General features: G+C 41.9%; 1 protein-coding gene and 1 long non-coding RNA gene across 2 annotated transcripts in view; one reads left to right on the forward strand and one right to left on the reverse strand.

Moving 5' to 3' along the window:
* The window catches only part of Dct (dopachrome tautomerase), a 35,711-nt gene that overhangs the window by 15,398 nt on the left and 4,065 nt on the right, over positions 1-16,248 (reverse strand). The window contains exons 3-7 of the mRNA XM_005317141.4: positions 11,504-11,803; positions 9,280-9,380; positions 8,300-8,466; positions 4,939-5,118; positions 3,366-3,501 (exon numbers count right to left, since the gene is read on the reverse strand). Of these exons, the coding sequence (XP_005317198.2) occupies positions 3,366-3,501; positions 4,939-5,118; positions 8,300-8,466; positions 9,280-9,380; positions 11,504-11,803 (884 nt within the window). The remainder of the gene's footprint in view (positions 1-3,365; positions 3,502-4,938; positions 5,119-8,299; positions 8,467-9,279; positions 9,381-11,503; positions 11,804-16,248) is intronic.
* LOC144365188 (uncharacterized) lies at positions 12,641-13,780 on the forward strand. The gene is made up of 2 exons (XR_013423473.1): positions 12,641-13,097; positions 13,634-13,780. It is a non-coding gene; the product is annotated as an uncharacterized LOC144365188 (long non-coding RNA).

Here is a 16,248-nt window from a genome sequence, read left to right on the forward strand (position 1 = left end):
TGGGTGAGAAGTAATATGACATTTTCCTTATACATATGACCATGTGTATAAATTATGTAGTTGAAAATGTACGTTTCAATAAAGAACATATTTCAAGACATAGAGTTAGATAAACAGCAGAGAAGGCAGACACCAGAAGTGCTCATGCTGAGCACTGAGGGCCGAGATGGTAGCCCAGAATGTGATCTGAAAGATCAAGTCAGAACTGCTGGGCAAGGCAGGCTGCAAGATGGGAAAGGTGGCCATGGAGCCCTCGCAGAGAAGCCCTCGGCCTGGCTGCAGGTGGGACCAACAGGCCGCACTTCTGACAACCCCTTCATTTACTGCTACCACACAAAGCTGAGCAGAGAAACATGTGTTAGAAGGAAGAACCAGCTCTACCAACTGCTTCTATTGCAGGACTTCCTGGATCTCGTTGGGAAGCCCCAGAAAGATGCTCAGGACTGACAGACTCCATTCTTCATGACACCAGGCAAGCTTAGTCATTGGAAACTGCACTTTTACTCTCCTGAATATCTCCTCTTTTTGTACCCTGGGTTCAGCAAAAATAATAAATCACTTTTGAAATACCTCTCATTTTGTGCTATCAGTCAACCGCCTCAGGGTACAACTGTCTACTATGAAGAACAAGATAAGGAACCCTAATTAAGGTTTGGAAATGCAAACCCAACTCATAGTTCTCATTCCTTCCCACTGACTACCGTAACACACATTATTATTTTTATGATAACATTTGCATTGTCCTTAACAGTTTCCACAGCATCATCATATTATCCTAATCTACAAGAGTTGCTTTAATAAGCACAACACTTTTTATCACCACAAGATCAGGTCAAACAGCAGCTCCACATCATTCAGTGACATTCCCAAGGTTGCACAAGTAAGGACTAAAAAAAATCAAATTGGCTCATAACCCAGCGTTCTTTTTACTATGACACGTAGCCTCCCAGGAACCCCCCAAAAATAAAGTGCTATTACCTGATAGTTTGAGGATGCGTTGTGCTGTAAACCAAATTCACATGTTGAAGCCTGAACCACCAAACATGGAAGTAACTAAGGTTAACTAAGGTCACAGGGATGAGGCCCTGATATGTTAGGATTAGTGCCTTTATCAGAAAAGACACTGCAAAGCTCACTCCTTCTCTCTCCATCATATGAGGTCACAGTGAAGAAACCCAGGAATCCTTTACCAAAACCAGGTCAGTCAGCACCCTGATCCTAGACCCCAGACTCTCCAGAATGGTGGGTATAAATGTTAGTCATTTAATTTCTCTAGTCCATAGTATTTCATTAGGGCAGACTGAGAAGACTAACATACATTACTAAGATTAACGTTGAGGTGAAGTAAACTCTGGAAAAAGGAACAGTGTTTTTGGCCATAGTCCAATATAAACTCAGAAGCTGGGCAAAGTGGCACACGCCTGTAATCCCAATGACTTAGGAGGCTAAGAGAGGGGGATCCCAAGTTTGAGGCCAGCATCAGCAACTTAGCATAACTCTGTCTCAAAAATTAAAAATAAAAAAATAAAAAGGGATGAGATATAGCTCAGTGGTAAAGCATGCCTGTGTTCAGTCCCTACTACCCAAACAAAACAACAAAAAGGACAAGGGGTGAAATTTCTTCTTGCAATTGCTCCCAAGCCATCTAAGACATGTAAAGCAGAAAACAATGTTAAAATAGATAATGGTAAAATGAATGCCTGTAAAGCAGAGCCTTTGTTGGGGTTCAGTGGCTGAAACATGAGAGGTTATGTTATGTAAACCTCCTAAGCCAAATTCACTGATCTGTACCTGAGAGGATCAAAACAGACCCCAACATCTAGGAGGTGGCCTGCTACCATCGCCTAAGCCTCGATGTCCTCTAGTCAGATGTAAATAATTCCACAGAACATCAGACATGGCACTCTGTGATGGACCAGGACAAAAACCAGTCAACTCCATAGCCACATCTGAACCTAGACAAAATGTGAACATGACCCAAGCCACAAAATACCCAACTCTTACCTTCCTGACCACTGATTTGCTGGTAACCTAAGCCTAGTCCTTCCTCCCTGCGCAGAAGAACTATTGAGGTCTTCGAACATAGAACTACCCCTGCTTCCTGACATCATCTGATCCAGAGCAAAACTCTTTATCTTTTCCCCCAAATCGCCTATCACATGCCCAGTCCCATCCGTCCTTTCTAACATCTGCTGCCTGAGACTCTCCACCATCTTCCATTCTCTCCACATGAGGAGTAATAAACCCACTGTGCTCAACTACAGTAGTGAAAAACAGAGGCTCCATCCATTCCAAGTCCCCAATGGACGACTGAAACCACAGAGAGTAACAAACCCTATGCACAGTGTTTTTTTCCTATACATATGTACCTATGATAAAGTTTAACTTATAAAGTAGGCACAGTAGAAGATTAGCAAGAATCAACAATACAGAAAGTATAACAATAAGAAAGGAAGGTCATATGAATGTGGATTCTTGAAGGACCTTGTACTGTACTAGCCCTTCTTTCAAACCATGCTTGGCCATGGCTAACTAACCTGTGGGCAAGGGGCTAACGAACAGCTGTGCTCCCAGAAGACTTTGGCTACGGGGCATTGATTACCCGGCAGCTGAATACCGTGGCCCTGACTGGCACTCCCTAATTTTGTTTGTCTCTGGAGAAACCATTGGTGAACATATCTTACACACAAATAAAAGCTTGAAATTCTAAACTTTACATCCCATTGTCAAGTTTTACCATTTTTTTTCCTCTTGTTTTAGAGGGAGACAGAAATTCGACTCAAATGTATTGAGTAAGTTTACCACACATGGGGTGATAAAGAACCATGAAGCCCCTCCTGGTTAAGTGCAAATCTCTCTTCTGGTTGTCTTCCAACTCAGAGGGATAAAGCCAAGAAACAAAGTACCACAAATGTGAGCTTCTGTCTTTTTGCCACTGTTGAAGGTGTTTGTCAAGTTGATTTGGCCAGTACCCCATCTCCATTTTCCTTCCCTTTTTAGGTTACCAGACCTTTTCTTTCCTGCAGGTAATTAACTCATTGAACACGGTGGTTAACCCACTTCAAAACCACTCATTTAACCAACAAGAAACCATTTATAACTACATTAATTTATGAACTCAACTCTGGACTGTCAACTTCTGGCCAAGGTCATCCAAAAGCTACTCATCCCAGAAGCATGAGGTTCTGATTAGGGGCTTCCGATACCAGCTCGCCAACCCAAGGGTGTGGATTATATGAGCCTATGTCACCTTGTTCCCACAGAGGATGAAACCCCACCAAACCTTGATGTTACTGAAAAAATAAGTAAACCCGACATGTTCTCTAGAAACTTCTCCATCTTATTCTCAGAGTCTCGGAACATACCACAAAAACAGGATCATTGGCAGCTGAATGTGGCTGAGCATTTGTCCCGTTCAGGAAGGCGTGGACCAAATTGTGAAGGTTGGCCACTTGAGAGTCGATCGTCCCATCTGCTTTATCAAATCCTTCCAGGGCATTCCTGAGAGAAACCAGAACACCAGAGATATCAGGCAAAGATGGAGAAAGGCCTCTTCTCATGGTTTCCAGCCTAGAAGGCCACTTCTAATCCAGGGCATATGAGAGGCTCTGTCAGACCTGTGATGTTAATCTTCCATAGGGAAGGAGTTCTTAATCCACACTGCTTCTGCCTCTGTCCAGGTAAATGTTATCTTCATACTCCATGACAATTATTTACCTTCATACCTGCCTCTCATGCTCTTGAAGGTCAGGTTTCCCCTCTTTTTTTAATAGCCAAAGTCAAATATCCTGCCATGATGGTGTGTGACTGATAAATTAATATCCAATCTTACCTATGCATATTTCTCAACCACACAGATCTTCACCTTGACTGTAATACAGAATGTCCTAAACATATCCCAGTATTCCCAGTATCTTTCTTTATGTCTTAGGAAAGAATTTCTCAGGAATTTTAATTGTCCATATCCTAACTCAGTGATCCTTAAATCTAAGCACACCTGACAATCACTGGAGACAAAAATCACCCCCTACTCCTAGAGTATCTGATTCAGGAGGTGGGGGCTGGGTCCCAATAATTTGCATTTTTCTAACCAATTCCCAAGTGCTACCATATTTTGGGGGGAGCACTCTCCTAACTCTAATCCATAGGAAATACAAGCTAATTTAATAGTATTTTTGTCATAATAAAAAAACATGCATGTTCCTTTTAAAAACAATATTAAATGTTGCCCTTTACCTACCTTTGACACTACTCTGCTGTATCCAACTCCCGCACAGAATCTGGGCCCTGCTACACCTACACAGCTTCTGCACTTCAGTTGAGCCTACTATGCCTTTGGCCCCAGACAAGTTGTACAATTTACATGAAGTTAAGAGAGAGAGACTCTAGTTTTGGAGAAGACCATAAATATATCCACCATCCCTTTTGGGAGTCGTCTTCCTCTTCATTAAAATCTTATTTCTATACTACTTCTCATAATTCTTCATGAGTCTTTTGGGGCGGAAGAAAAGTAACAGCTGGCCTTCACATTTTGAGCACTGGAATGCCATTGCTGTGCCATAATTTGAGTTGAATTGATAATTTAGACTCCAATATTAAGGTCTGTGGCTGATAAATTTCTAATGTGAACATTAAAAACTAAGAAAAGAAAAACAAGGGGCATGGGCACTTTTAAAGCACTTTATTTAACAAGATGCCATGGTCCCAAGACTATACCTAGATAAAGAGAAAAATTAGAAATAAAAAAAGGTGCTTTTGGACAGTTGAGTTCAAAGGGAAGAAACTCTGCCATTGGCTCCAGTGTGTGGATGAAGACTTCCCTGGTGCAGATGCCTTACTTCCTGTGATTAAACCCCTCCCCGTTACCCAACTTGCAGAAGTATCCCAGTCCCTGGATTTCCTTCCAGGCTACCTCGGGTGTTGAGCTTGAGCACCAACCTGAAGCTGAAGGTGGAGTTCTGGAAGAAAGGAGGACTGTCAAACTTGGGGAGAGACAGACAATCTTGTACACTTTTTAAGGTGGGCAGTTTCTCACTATTTCTTCCCACTCGGTTTCTTCTCAGCAAACCTTCGTAAGTGCCATTACACAGGGTGACCCGGCGGTTGTAGTCATCCAGACTAAGATTTAGAAGATTAAAAAATAATATATTTTAACTCATGAATATAAACTTGGGTCCAACAATCATATTCGTCGTTATGGTAAAAATTTTGTTAGTTGCTGAAAATCCTACCCCTGAAAATAACTTTTACGGATCAAAAAGTTTAAGAATGTTAAGAGGCACAAAATATGAATACAAGGATAATACGATAATAATTACTGTTCCATTGAAAAGACAGTAAGAGGCCCTTTAAGCAAGATGGCAACTCCTATGATGGGCATTTGGATCTGGGACAGCACAGTTGAGATCAGGAGGAGCCACGTTACAGTGAGCCAAGCCACTTTTGATGGAAGTGGCTATGTAGATCTAGGAAAGATCTCAGGCAAATTGCAGGCAAACAGAGATGAACGGCATAAACGCAGATGCAACTAGACAGAGGAAAGGTTGATCAAAAAATTATTTTTACCCAGGTGCCGTGGCACACACCTGTAATCCCAGAAGCCCAGGAGGCTGAGACTGGAGGATCATGAGTTCAAAGCCAGCCTCAGCAACATCAAGGCGCTAAGCAACTCAGTGAGACCCCGTCTCTATATAAAATACAAAATAAGGCTGGGGATGTGGCTCAGTGGCTGGGTGCCCCTGAGTTCAATCCCCGGTACCCTGTCAAAAAATTATTTTAATGTTAAAGGAGATGGAAATGTTAATTACCTCAATTTGATTATTACACACTATATAATCTATCAGATTATCACACTGTACCCCATAATTTATACAATTAAAATAATAATTATCATTTTTGAAAAGAAGGAACACCATCTCCAGAAATGTACGATGGCTACATGACAAGCAAGGGGCTGACAAGGTCCCATGAAACACATTCTGCACGGCCATGGTGACCTGGAACTCCACCTGGTTCAGACCACTGGTTCATTGATAGCGCTTTAAAGAGGTTACTGTGTGGGGGGTTTTAAAGGGTTTTTGTTGTTTGTTTGTTTTAGTTGTAGATAGACATAATACCTTTGTTTTATTTATTTATTTTTATGTGGTGCTGAGGATCAAATCCAGGGCCTCACAGGTGAGTTTTAAAAGCTAAGGGATCATGTCCGGTGTGGAGAATGGAATGAGCACACACACGGACAGAAGCAGCCAGAACCCAAACACTAAGCAAGAAAGGCCTCCCAGTCAGCATTTCCCAAAGTGTGTTACAGGGAGATGGACTGTGAAATAAGATCTGATCAACTGAGGTTCCTCTCAAGAATAATAGTACATTTATCTAAGGATAGTTAAGGCTCAGAGATGTTCTAAAAAATTTCTTTAAAACTCTTAAATTCAGCTTTTTCTAAACACATGATCACAAACACCTCTTGACACATCACCTATTAATATCCAAGACACTATGGGAAATGGCACTTTATGGAATTAAGAAATTGAGATAAAAACAGATGGGTTATTCCACTTATCATGGAGCCTGGAGCCCTGTCTTGCTACAGGACATGTGGAGGATGTGGAAGATGAGGTTCCTGTGGAGAGGCATGGGGCATGGGCTCCTAAGAATACATGCCTGTCCAGGCTCAGTACTGGCCATGGGCCAGGAGGTGTGCTGAACTCAGTGCCCAGGTGCAATCTAAAGATGGAGAGGCAGAGTAGTGGGGTTAAAAGGATGCGGGGGGACTGGGGTTGTGGCTCAGTGGTAGAGCGCTTGCCTTGCACGCTTGAGGCCCTGGGTTCCATCCTCAGCCCCACATAAAAATAAATAAATAAAATAAAGATAACGTGTCCAACTACAACTAAAAATAAAATGGGGGTTTGGGAGAAAAGAAATGAATAAAGGCAGGCAGAGGATCCTCTTGGAGAATTGTTTTCTGAGATACAATTGTCCCTCCTTCTCTGCAATTTTGTTTTTCATGGATTCGGTTACCTGCGGTCAACTCCAATCTGAAAATATAACTGTGATACACTAAGGAATTAAGATATTCTGAGAGAAAGAAGACATTCACATAACTTTTATTATAATGTTGTTATACTTGTATTTTATTATTACTTCTGGTTAATCTCTTACTATGACTAGTTTATAAACTTTACCATAAGAATGTCTGTCTAGGAAAAAACATGGTGCATATAAGATTTAGTACTAGCCAAGGTTTCAGGCATCCACTGGAGTCTTGGTACACATCCCCCCTGAAGGTCAGATAGCTGTACTGTGCCCAGAGACAGAAATGGGTTCAGGGAGTCTTTGAGGAAAGAATGATTCCTAGGCTGCAGGTCACTTACCTTCTTATGTGGTCTTTAGGGGTTCATAGGACATTCTTTCTGGGCCCATGTCCCCCTCAACTGCATCTTGTGGTCCAGCCACACCAGGCTGCTTCCAGAGACTTTCCTAGTTTCACACATGATGTTCCTTCCATGGAGAACACACTGCCACCCTCCCACACTCTCCTCACCCTCCCTGATACCTGACTGAAGTCTGTGCCTTCTTGAGTCTCAGAACAATCATCTCCACTCATTGGGGACTTGTCCTGACTCTCTTCCTGGCTTTGCATGTGCACCGGTTATAGTACTTCTCAGACCAAATGAAATCCATCTTGCTAAATACAAAAGTATATAGAAAGGGAGGCAGTGCTTGCATTCCTAGCAGTATCGCATCCCTAGAACATGATTGGTACTTAGCAAAGGTTGACTGAATGCAGAAACTACTCCTAATTTTAAAACAGTTGGTCTCAAAGTGATGGCCAAGCATATTCAATTCACAAGGGTAATTTTGATACATGTACTTTTTTTTTTTTATTAAAGAGCTTAGAATTTTAAAAATCCCACCTCCCAAGGGAAAGTTATTTTCAGAAACATTAACAGAACCCTACCTAGAGTACATTAAAAACAGAAATCTAGCCAGGTGTGGTGTTGCATACCTATAATCCCAGCAACTCAGGAGGCTGAAGCAGGAGGATGACAAGCTCAAGGCCAGCCTCAGCAACTTAGCAAGTCCCAAAGCAACTCAGTGAGACCTTGTCTCTAAATAAAATATTAAAAAGGGCTGGGGATGTTGCTCAGTGGTTAAGCACCCCAGGATTCAATCTCTGATACCAAAAAAGAAAGAAAGAAAGAGAAGGAGGGAGGAAGAAATCATTCTAATGAAACAACATCCATCTTTCAGCCACAGAAGACAGTCTTGGGCTTCTCTACTGCAATGCATATGTCATTACCTGTCACAGACAATTTTCCAGCTGGAAAATCTTGAGTTCTCACTGATCAGAGTGGGATCATCTTGTCTTGCTGCCCCCAGCAGCTGGTCTGTGCACACATCACACTGGTTCTTGCCAGTGGCAAAGTTCCAGTATGGCAAAGCAAAGGATGCATTTCCAGTGAGTCGCTAAAAGCAAAGGTGGGGTCCAGTCTTTAAATTTCTTCAGATGCAATGGGAAGGCATACAAGGTAAAGATCAGCAGGTGTCTTGACCAAATGCATTGTGAGATTAAAGGTATGACAGACAGATGGCTGAATAAAGAAATACATTAATGCAATATTGTTCAGCCTTTATAAAAAAAGAAAACCCCACCATTTGCAACCATAAAAATGAACATAGAGAACATCATGCTAAGTAAGCCAGATAAAGAAAGAAAAATTCTGCATGATCTCATTTACTTAAAAAAAAATCAAATACATAGAAACTGGTGGTTACCAGGGATGGGGCAGTGGGAGGCAGAAGGGAAGATGCAGGTCTAAAGATACAAAGTTGCAATTGTGCAGGATGAATCAACCTAGAGATCTAAGGTACAACCTGAGGACTGTGCCTCATCATACTGCACTATGTACTTGCAACTTGCCTATACAGACTTTAGATACTCCGAACACTCACTAAAAAGAAAGTTAGCTATCTGAGATCCTGAATATGTTAATTTTCTTGACCGTACATATCACTTTACCATGGATACCAAGACAAGCATGCCAAAACATCATGTTGCAGGGCTGGGGTTGTGGCTCAGTGGTAGAGAGCTTGCCTGGCATATGTGAGGCCCTGGGTTTGATCCTCAGCCCCATATAAAAATAAATAAATAAAATAAAAGAGCTATTGACAACTAAAACATATTTTTTAAAAAACATGTTGTACAGTACTCATTAAATATATATATATATATATATTTTTTTCTAATTAGAAGTATCAAACATATAAGTTTTGACCAACCTGCAGATCTCTTTCCAGCCACAACAAATGGTACCGGTGCCAGGTAACAAAGGCAGGCCCTTGGTGTGAGAAATCTATGGCCTTGTAGGGGCGCCCTGGTCCTAAAATAATTGGGAAACATATTAGAGATCACAGAGTAGGGTATTATATGGGATGTGACTATACAGCCACAACACTTTAGAAAAAAAATGTATATTTATATTTTATATGTTTATAAAATATATATTTATATTTATATGTTTATGAAATATATTTTTTAAAGATAAAATATACTTTTTCTAGAATATTTATATTTTTTCTAAATATGCCTTTTATCTCTTCAAAAGCAACAGTAGCAATAATGACAAAGGAATTTCAGAAGCCACTAGCATTTTAGGTTAAAATCCCTTTTATTTCCTAAAAGCCTGATTTTAAGCAGAAAGCCAGAAAATTCAAGTCATGCTCAGCATCAAGAGCCCCATTACACAACAGCAACTCATTAAGAAGAAAAGTGTATCCAAAGTGGAGACCATTAGGAGCAAAATGAAATATATACTTTTTAAAAAGACATCTTCTAACCCATTCCTTGCAAATGCATAAATTGATAAGGGAAGCATTAATTAATAATATAGCAACTTCGACCACACTTAGTCCTAATGCAGCTTTTGTATAACAAAAGAGAACTTTCGTGGATTCATCCTTGTCCATCAATCAGCTACAACAGCTAGTTGACAAGCATGGTTGCCGAGACCAGAGAGAGAAAACTACATCCAAACCAATTTGGCTGGCCACTGGAACTGCCAATTCAGTGAAACGCTTTGGGCAATTTAATGCCTTCCTGGCTGCCTGTTCCATCCTTCTTCCCTCTTTCATAACAGCTTTTGATGGTTATGTAGAAACTTTAGCTAACTTTAGTTCTTTTTCAAAGTACCTATAATAACTTCAGAGAGCTGAACAGACATGAATATAAATTTAATTCCTAGATATGACCAGAAACTAAAGTTTTCTTTTCCTCTTGAGAGACTACCCTCTCATAAAGCAAAAACTCCTCAGAGTGATGACAGGAAAACTATAAAGGTTGATAGCCGGAAGAGCCACCTTCCCTATCGATAAAGAAAGACAGATGTTTACCTGAAAGGCAGGTTTTAAAAAGACTTATACGAAAAGCAAACTGCTATTGCTGCCATTGGCTACAAAATTACAAAGTCTTTTTTTTTAAGTGTTTTAATCTAGCACAAAGTTTCAAGTCCTCTAAAAATAATAATGAGGAGGCATAAGAGACAGGAATAAGGAATGCCACAGGTGGGCAATACCAAGTGAGAAGTGCACCATTTCAAGTGAGTTCAATGTCTCTATTCACCCTCATCCCAATGAGGGAACTCCAAAGTAGGACCAGTTGCAGGTATAGCTAAGCGTGTACAGCTGCCATGAGAAGAATCTAGAATGCATCCATTCTCCTGGAACAAACTGATGGCTTCTCTCAACTGATAAATAACTCAGGATAAAGCGGCGCCTATTTGGTTAATGAGGTTCACAGAAGATAGTCTTCCAGTCCAGGACAGGGAAGGGTCCTTGGTATTTCTCAAGTATCATTTGCATTTCACGTTTTCTCAAGCATTCAACGTAACCGTGGTCTGCAAGGCCAAACAGGAGGAACTCTAACATTGTTGTGACCCAGCCTGTATTTTTTCCTTGACAATACAACTCCAAAAAGCCTGGACATTCCTAACACAGCCTGGGAACCATGAGTGATGATATAATTCAAAGTCTAAAGACCCGGGAGTTTAAAGCACTGTCCACCTCCCACAGGAGAACTCTAGTTCTGCACAAAGGAGCATCATGTGCTTTGGCACTTGTTTGGTTAATTCCTCTAATTGGAAGAAGAGGTCAGAGAGGGCTTCCATAGCCAGATTTGTAATTTTTTTTTTTTTCTGGAATGGAAAGGAACTTGCTCTCACTTCACCGACTCATGCCTTTGAAGATTAAGGGCTTCATAGAGAACAGCTTAGACTTTGAACCAAACAAACTAGAGGAGAGAACCCTTTGAAATGTCTGTAGCCAACATACAGGAAGAAACTGCTGCCTTCTGCCTTCAGGTAGCATTTGGTGATTCTGTGACTTTGATAAACCTAGCCCTGCCTTGAGGTTGCTCTCTTGTTAATTAACTAGTGTCAAAAGACTCCCTACCCCATCTCCCCAGCAAACGCAAACCTGTAATAAACCTTAAGCCAAGGGGAAAACCCACCTAATAATGTATCTCTAACAGAATAATAATGCAGCCACACAAAAAAATCATAAATGCTGCAGTTGGCGATCTGTGGCTCAGTCCTATTGGGCCCAAGCAGGCCCAGCCAGTGCTGGGTAGTGATCACGTAGTCAGGGTGGGTCCTCTGCTTGGCGAGGTCTAAGGCACCCAAGAACTGCTCCCTCTCCTGAGGGGTCAAGGAGTGAATGTTCCGTCGAACCACTGGTGGCTTCCTCTGATTACAGTTGGGGCCGGTCCAGCCAAATTTGCAGTCTCCACAGTTGTAGCCAGCAAAGTTTCCTAGTATAAAAAGGGAAAGGTGAAAGAAAAGGTAGGTTATATAGTTTGGAAGAAATTTCTGAATTGGAATCTTGGAGTAGAATTGAAGAGAACGTGAAGGTGCTTAGAAAAGGATAGAGACAAGTCAACGTGTATGTGTAGCGTGCACACAGACACACACACACACACACACACACACACACACACACACACTGAAGACCAGGCAAAGCCTGGCAGGGAAGCAAGCCAGTGAGAGAGGCCTTAGAAGAAACCAACCTTGCTGCTGACACCTTGATCTTGGACTTCCAGCTTCAACAAATGTGAAGAAATAAAGTCCAAAACAAATCACAGTCAATTGACTTCCCTTCGTCTCCTCTCAAAATCCAAGTGAACTGAGCATCAGAAAATTAGCTAGAAATATTCCCAGCAAAGAAACGGGGTATGAAATGCATGAGCACTGTTATAAGCTGAACTGTCACAAGGACCCATCCCCAGTACCCCAGCCTGTAACAGTACTTAGAGCTCAGGTTCTTACAGAGGAAATCAAGGGCTGGAGCTGAAGCTCAGTGAAGTGCTTGCCTAGCAAGTTCAAGGCCCTGGGCTCAATCCCAAGTACCAACCGAAATAAGAATAAGAATTTAAAAAATAACATTAAAAGGTAATTAAGACAAAATTGGGTCATTGGAGTGGGACCTAATTCACCATGATCGGTGTCCTTTTAAGAGGAGATAAAGACTCATACATGGTTGAAAGAGCGGCGAAGACCCAGGAGAGGACCGCCATCCATGAGCCACTAAGAGGGACCCTCCGAAAAACCAACCCTGCTGGCATTTCGACCGTGGCTTCCAGCCTCCAGAACTAGAAGAAAGCAAGTTTCCACCGTTTAAGCTCCCCTGTCACCCCAGCCACCCCAGCCACCCTGTCCCCACTGTGGTTCTTGGTTCCCATAGCCCCAGCAAACTGCTGAGTGCTCTGCGGCCTCTTGCACACCGTACAACGTGTTCTAACCTGTTCCTTACAAATGCACACACCCATGGTGCATACATTGGACATGTCCCTTCTGATGTCCCCCCATGCCGCCCCGGGATGTCCTCAAGGAGCCGGCTGACCACGTGGCGCACACCACAGGGCTGGCTCAGAGCCGTGCAGCGACATTGAGAGTGAAGAGAATGCACCTCGAGCTAAAGTGGACCCGTAAGAAGGAGAGAGACAAGCTGCCGCCAGGCATGGGGGAAACCTGACGTCTCAATGCCGGTTCACTTCACCAAGGAGCCGGCCTGGAGACGAAATCGAGGGTGGCTGGCAGGTGGTAAAGGTGAGTTGGCGGCCCTGACGGGCAGGTTTCCGGCCAGCAGGCTGTCCCCGCTGCCTCTGATTTCGCTCTCGCCCTTGCTGCTGGTGGACATCCTCAGGTGGCGAGGAGCCAGAGAGCAGATTTAACTCCTGTGGGTGGAAAGGCCCAGATGCTCCTCTCGCTGAAGACCAGCCACTTGCGCTCACCCTCTCCCTCTGCCACCAGATGTGCTTCTGTGCCCCTCCCTGTGCCTGCAATACTTTTGCCTGTCCTGCTAATTCTGTGCACTGGCTACCAACCAACCGGTCCCTGCAACTTCACAAGGGGGTTCTCCACGTTGTCATTCCTCTTTTTTTTTTTTTTTTTTTTTTTGGTTTGCTTGTTTTGTTTTAATGGTGGCCTTGAACCCAGGGCCTCACACAGGCTTAGCTAGGCAAGTCCTCCTGTAGGATCCTTTAAAGGAAACAGCATGAACACAAAATCATTCGCGTTTGTACTCTGCAAAGAAAATGCAGAGGCTTCCCTTTTCATTAACCCAACAAATTTTTTTTTTATAGAAAAGAAAATTTCGGGCTGGGGATATGGCTCAAGCGGTAGCACGCTCGCCTGGCATGTGTGCGGCCCGGGTTCGATCCTCAGCACCACATACCAACAAAGATGTTGTGTCCGCCGAGAACTAAAAAATAATAAATATTTAAAAATTCTCTCTCTCTCTCTCTCTCTCTCTCTCTCTCTCTTAAAAAAAAAAAGAAAAGAAAATTTCATTAAAAATACAATAGGTAGGGAGAACTAAATATAAAAATAGTTAGTTATTTGGGTCCTATGCTCCCTTGTTACATACAAAAATATTTTATCTACTCTTAGATACGTTAGTTTTTTGTATTTTCCTGTTTCAGTACCCCGCAAGAACATAAGTAAAAATAGGCAAAAAATACTTAAAAATTATTTTTCCAGGTTGAAAATCATGTTTTTTAATACTGTGAGTTAAATAATGAAATGCATGTGGATGACTGGAATAAGGCACTAAATACATGGTATTTATTAGTAAGAATTTATTGAGCAGCTACTACACTACTATTTGCTTTACAGGATGCTTCCAGCTTCATGTAACTTGAAATCTATTCATTCTCCCTCAGGCAACCTTACTAAAATTCTACAATCTCTATTTTTTAAAACAAATTTGATTAAACCTAGACTGGTAGATTTTACAGTAAAAGGAAATTTTTCAACATGTGATTGAGCAAAATTCTGTGCCTGAAGAATATTAACTATCCAGAGGAGAATTTGGTCAAACTTCCAGCTGTCTTCCTGGAGTCGGGTTAGATGATGGGAGGTAAATGTACAGTCCTTGCTCTACAATTGGACTCGTTCCTTGCTGCAAACTGCTAAGAAACCTGGTGATACTGATGTGTCACTGACCACACAGTCATACCAGTGCAGGAAGGATGTGGACAGTGAAGGATGTGGGGACCTCGGAGGGGTGCAGGGTATATGTCCTCTCTGTTCAATTTTTTTTTAATCTAAAACCACTCTAAAAATATTTTTTTAAATGCTAAGAAATAACACACTGAAGGTTTATAATGGTAAATTCAATACATACCAATAGATAAAGGTGCAAAAATTGTTTTTGAATCTTGGGGGTCAGGTTGTTGAAGTTGAGTAACTTGCAACTTTATTCGGTGGATTTTGCAACTATACACTTTCTTTATTGTGATTGCTCTTGGTTGGTAGAAATAAAATTATCGATAACTGATTATTTATGCAGCAGATAATTTCCTGACCATCCTCTACTTGTGGAGCAGTCAAACTAAACATGCCTTGATCGTGGGCGAGGCTGTACAGAGGGGAGGATTGGGCACAGGAGGTATGGGCAATTCCTAAAGTTAGCTAATGGCTAACTTTACAGTGAAGCTAAAATTGTTCTAAAAGTAAAGTCTGAAAGAAAAAAATCTCAGCACACCTTCCTCTGTGCTCCCATAACTTTTTGTACTTTGATTCAGATGAGTTGGCAACTTTGAACTTAACCTCTCAGAGCCTGTGGTCAGGTACAAGAGTTCTATCTCACCCAGCTCTTCTGAAAAACAAGTACATTAATTCACAGAGCGCACGGCTTGGTGCTTGGTACAGAGTCTGTCTTAAGTGGTAGCATCCTTAGTATTTTTAGATGTCACTAATCAAAAAGAATAGCAAGTTTTTGTTTTTTGCATCTGTCTCACTGATCACTACACCAGGCACATCTTAAGAATGACATTGGGTTCATCCCCCTCTCTGTGTGCTGGCTGGGCTGGCATTGGAAGAATCAGTGAAAAGCTAAATATAAGGCTGTGCCACCACGGGGTACAAACACAAATAAGGTACAATGCTGGTGCCTGATGGAGATGAAGGGCTTCCGCCCATTGAAGCATCCCTCATGTCTGTGGGAAAAGTGAAATGGGAAGAAACCACACTCTGGGATGACAAGACCACACGATTAGCCTGACTCAGGAGATCACAGCTGCCTCCCGACCATGGCGAACAGCTACCAGCTAAATGCAGAGGCATTTCTCTGCATCTGAGCTCACTCGTGACCCAGAGATTTACTCAATTAAAAGAGAACGATTCTGTTTCAACAGGTCTCAGAGAAAAACCACCAGATCTCTGCAGCCAGGTCTCTTTGGTGGTTGAGCTTACAGATCTGGCCTAAAGAACTTGTGGAGACGATGAAGTCGATCGGAAAGTGTAACGACGTGAAAACCCAGCACCAGACACATTCACTTCTTTCATTCTGTTTCCTGGTAGGCTCTTAGGTCAATTTAACATGATTAATTTTCTTCCCTTAAGCCACCCATAGTTAAAAAAAAAAAAAAAAAAGAGAGAGAGAGGTGGGACATTTTAGAATGATCATGTTCTTACTGGGAAATGGAGGGGGTGGGGATAGATGATACCAATCTACCATTGAGTATGTCCTTGAGCAAAAATTAAATTTAAAGAGTCAAAGTTGTCTGCCTACTTAGGACTGGAACGTCTGAACCCCACACGTTCCTACACGCACCGCATCAGCTCAACCTCAGAAAGCTATTAGGCTAAATAGGCTTAACGACCCCCGATTAGTGAGTTTACAAGGAACCCTAAATAGCCTATTCCTTTTAATTAGAGATTCTATTATTTTAATAACAATACTTTATACTTACCT

Source organism: Ictidomys tridecemlineatus, chromosome 6 (assembly GCF_052094955.1).
Source record: "Ictidomys tridecemlineatus isolate mIctTri1 chromosome 6, mIctTri1.hap1, whole genome shotgun sequence".
Lineage (NCBI taxonomy): Eukaryota > Metazoa > Chordata > Mammalia > Rodentia > Sciuridae > Ictidomys > Ictidomys tridecemlineatus.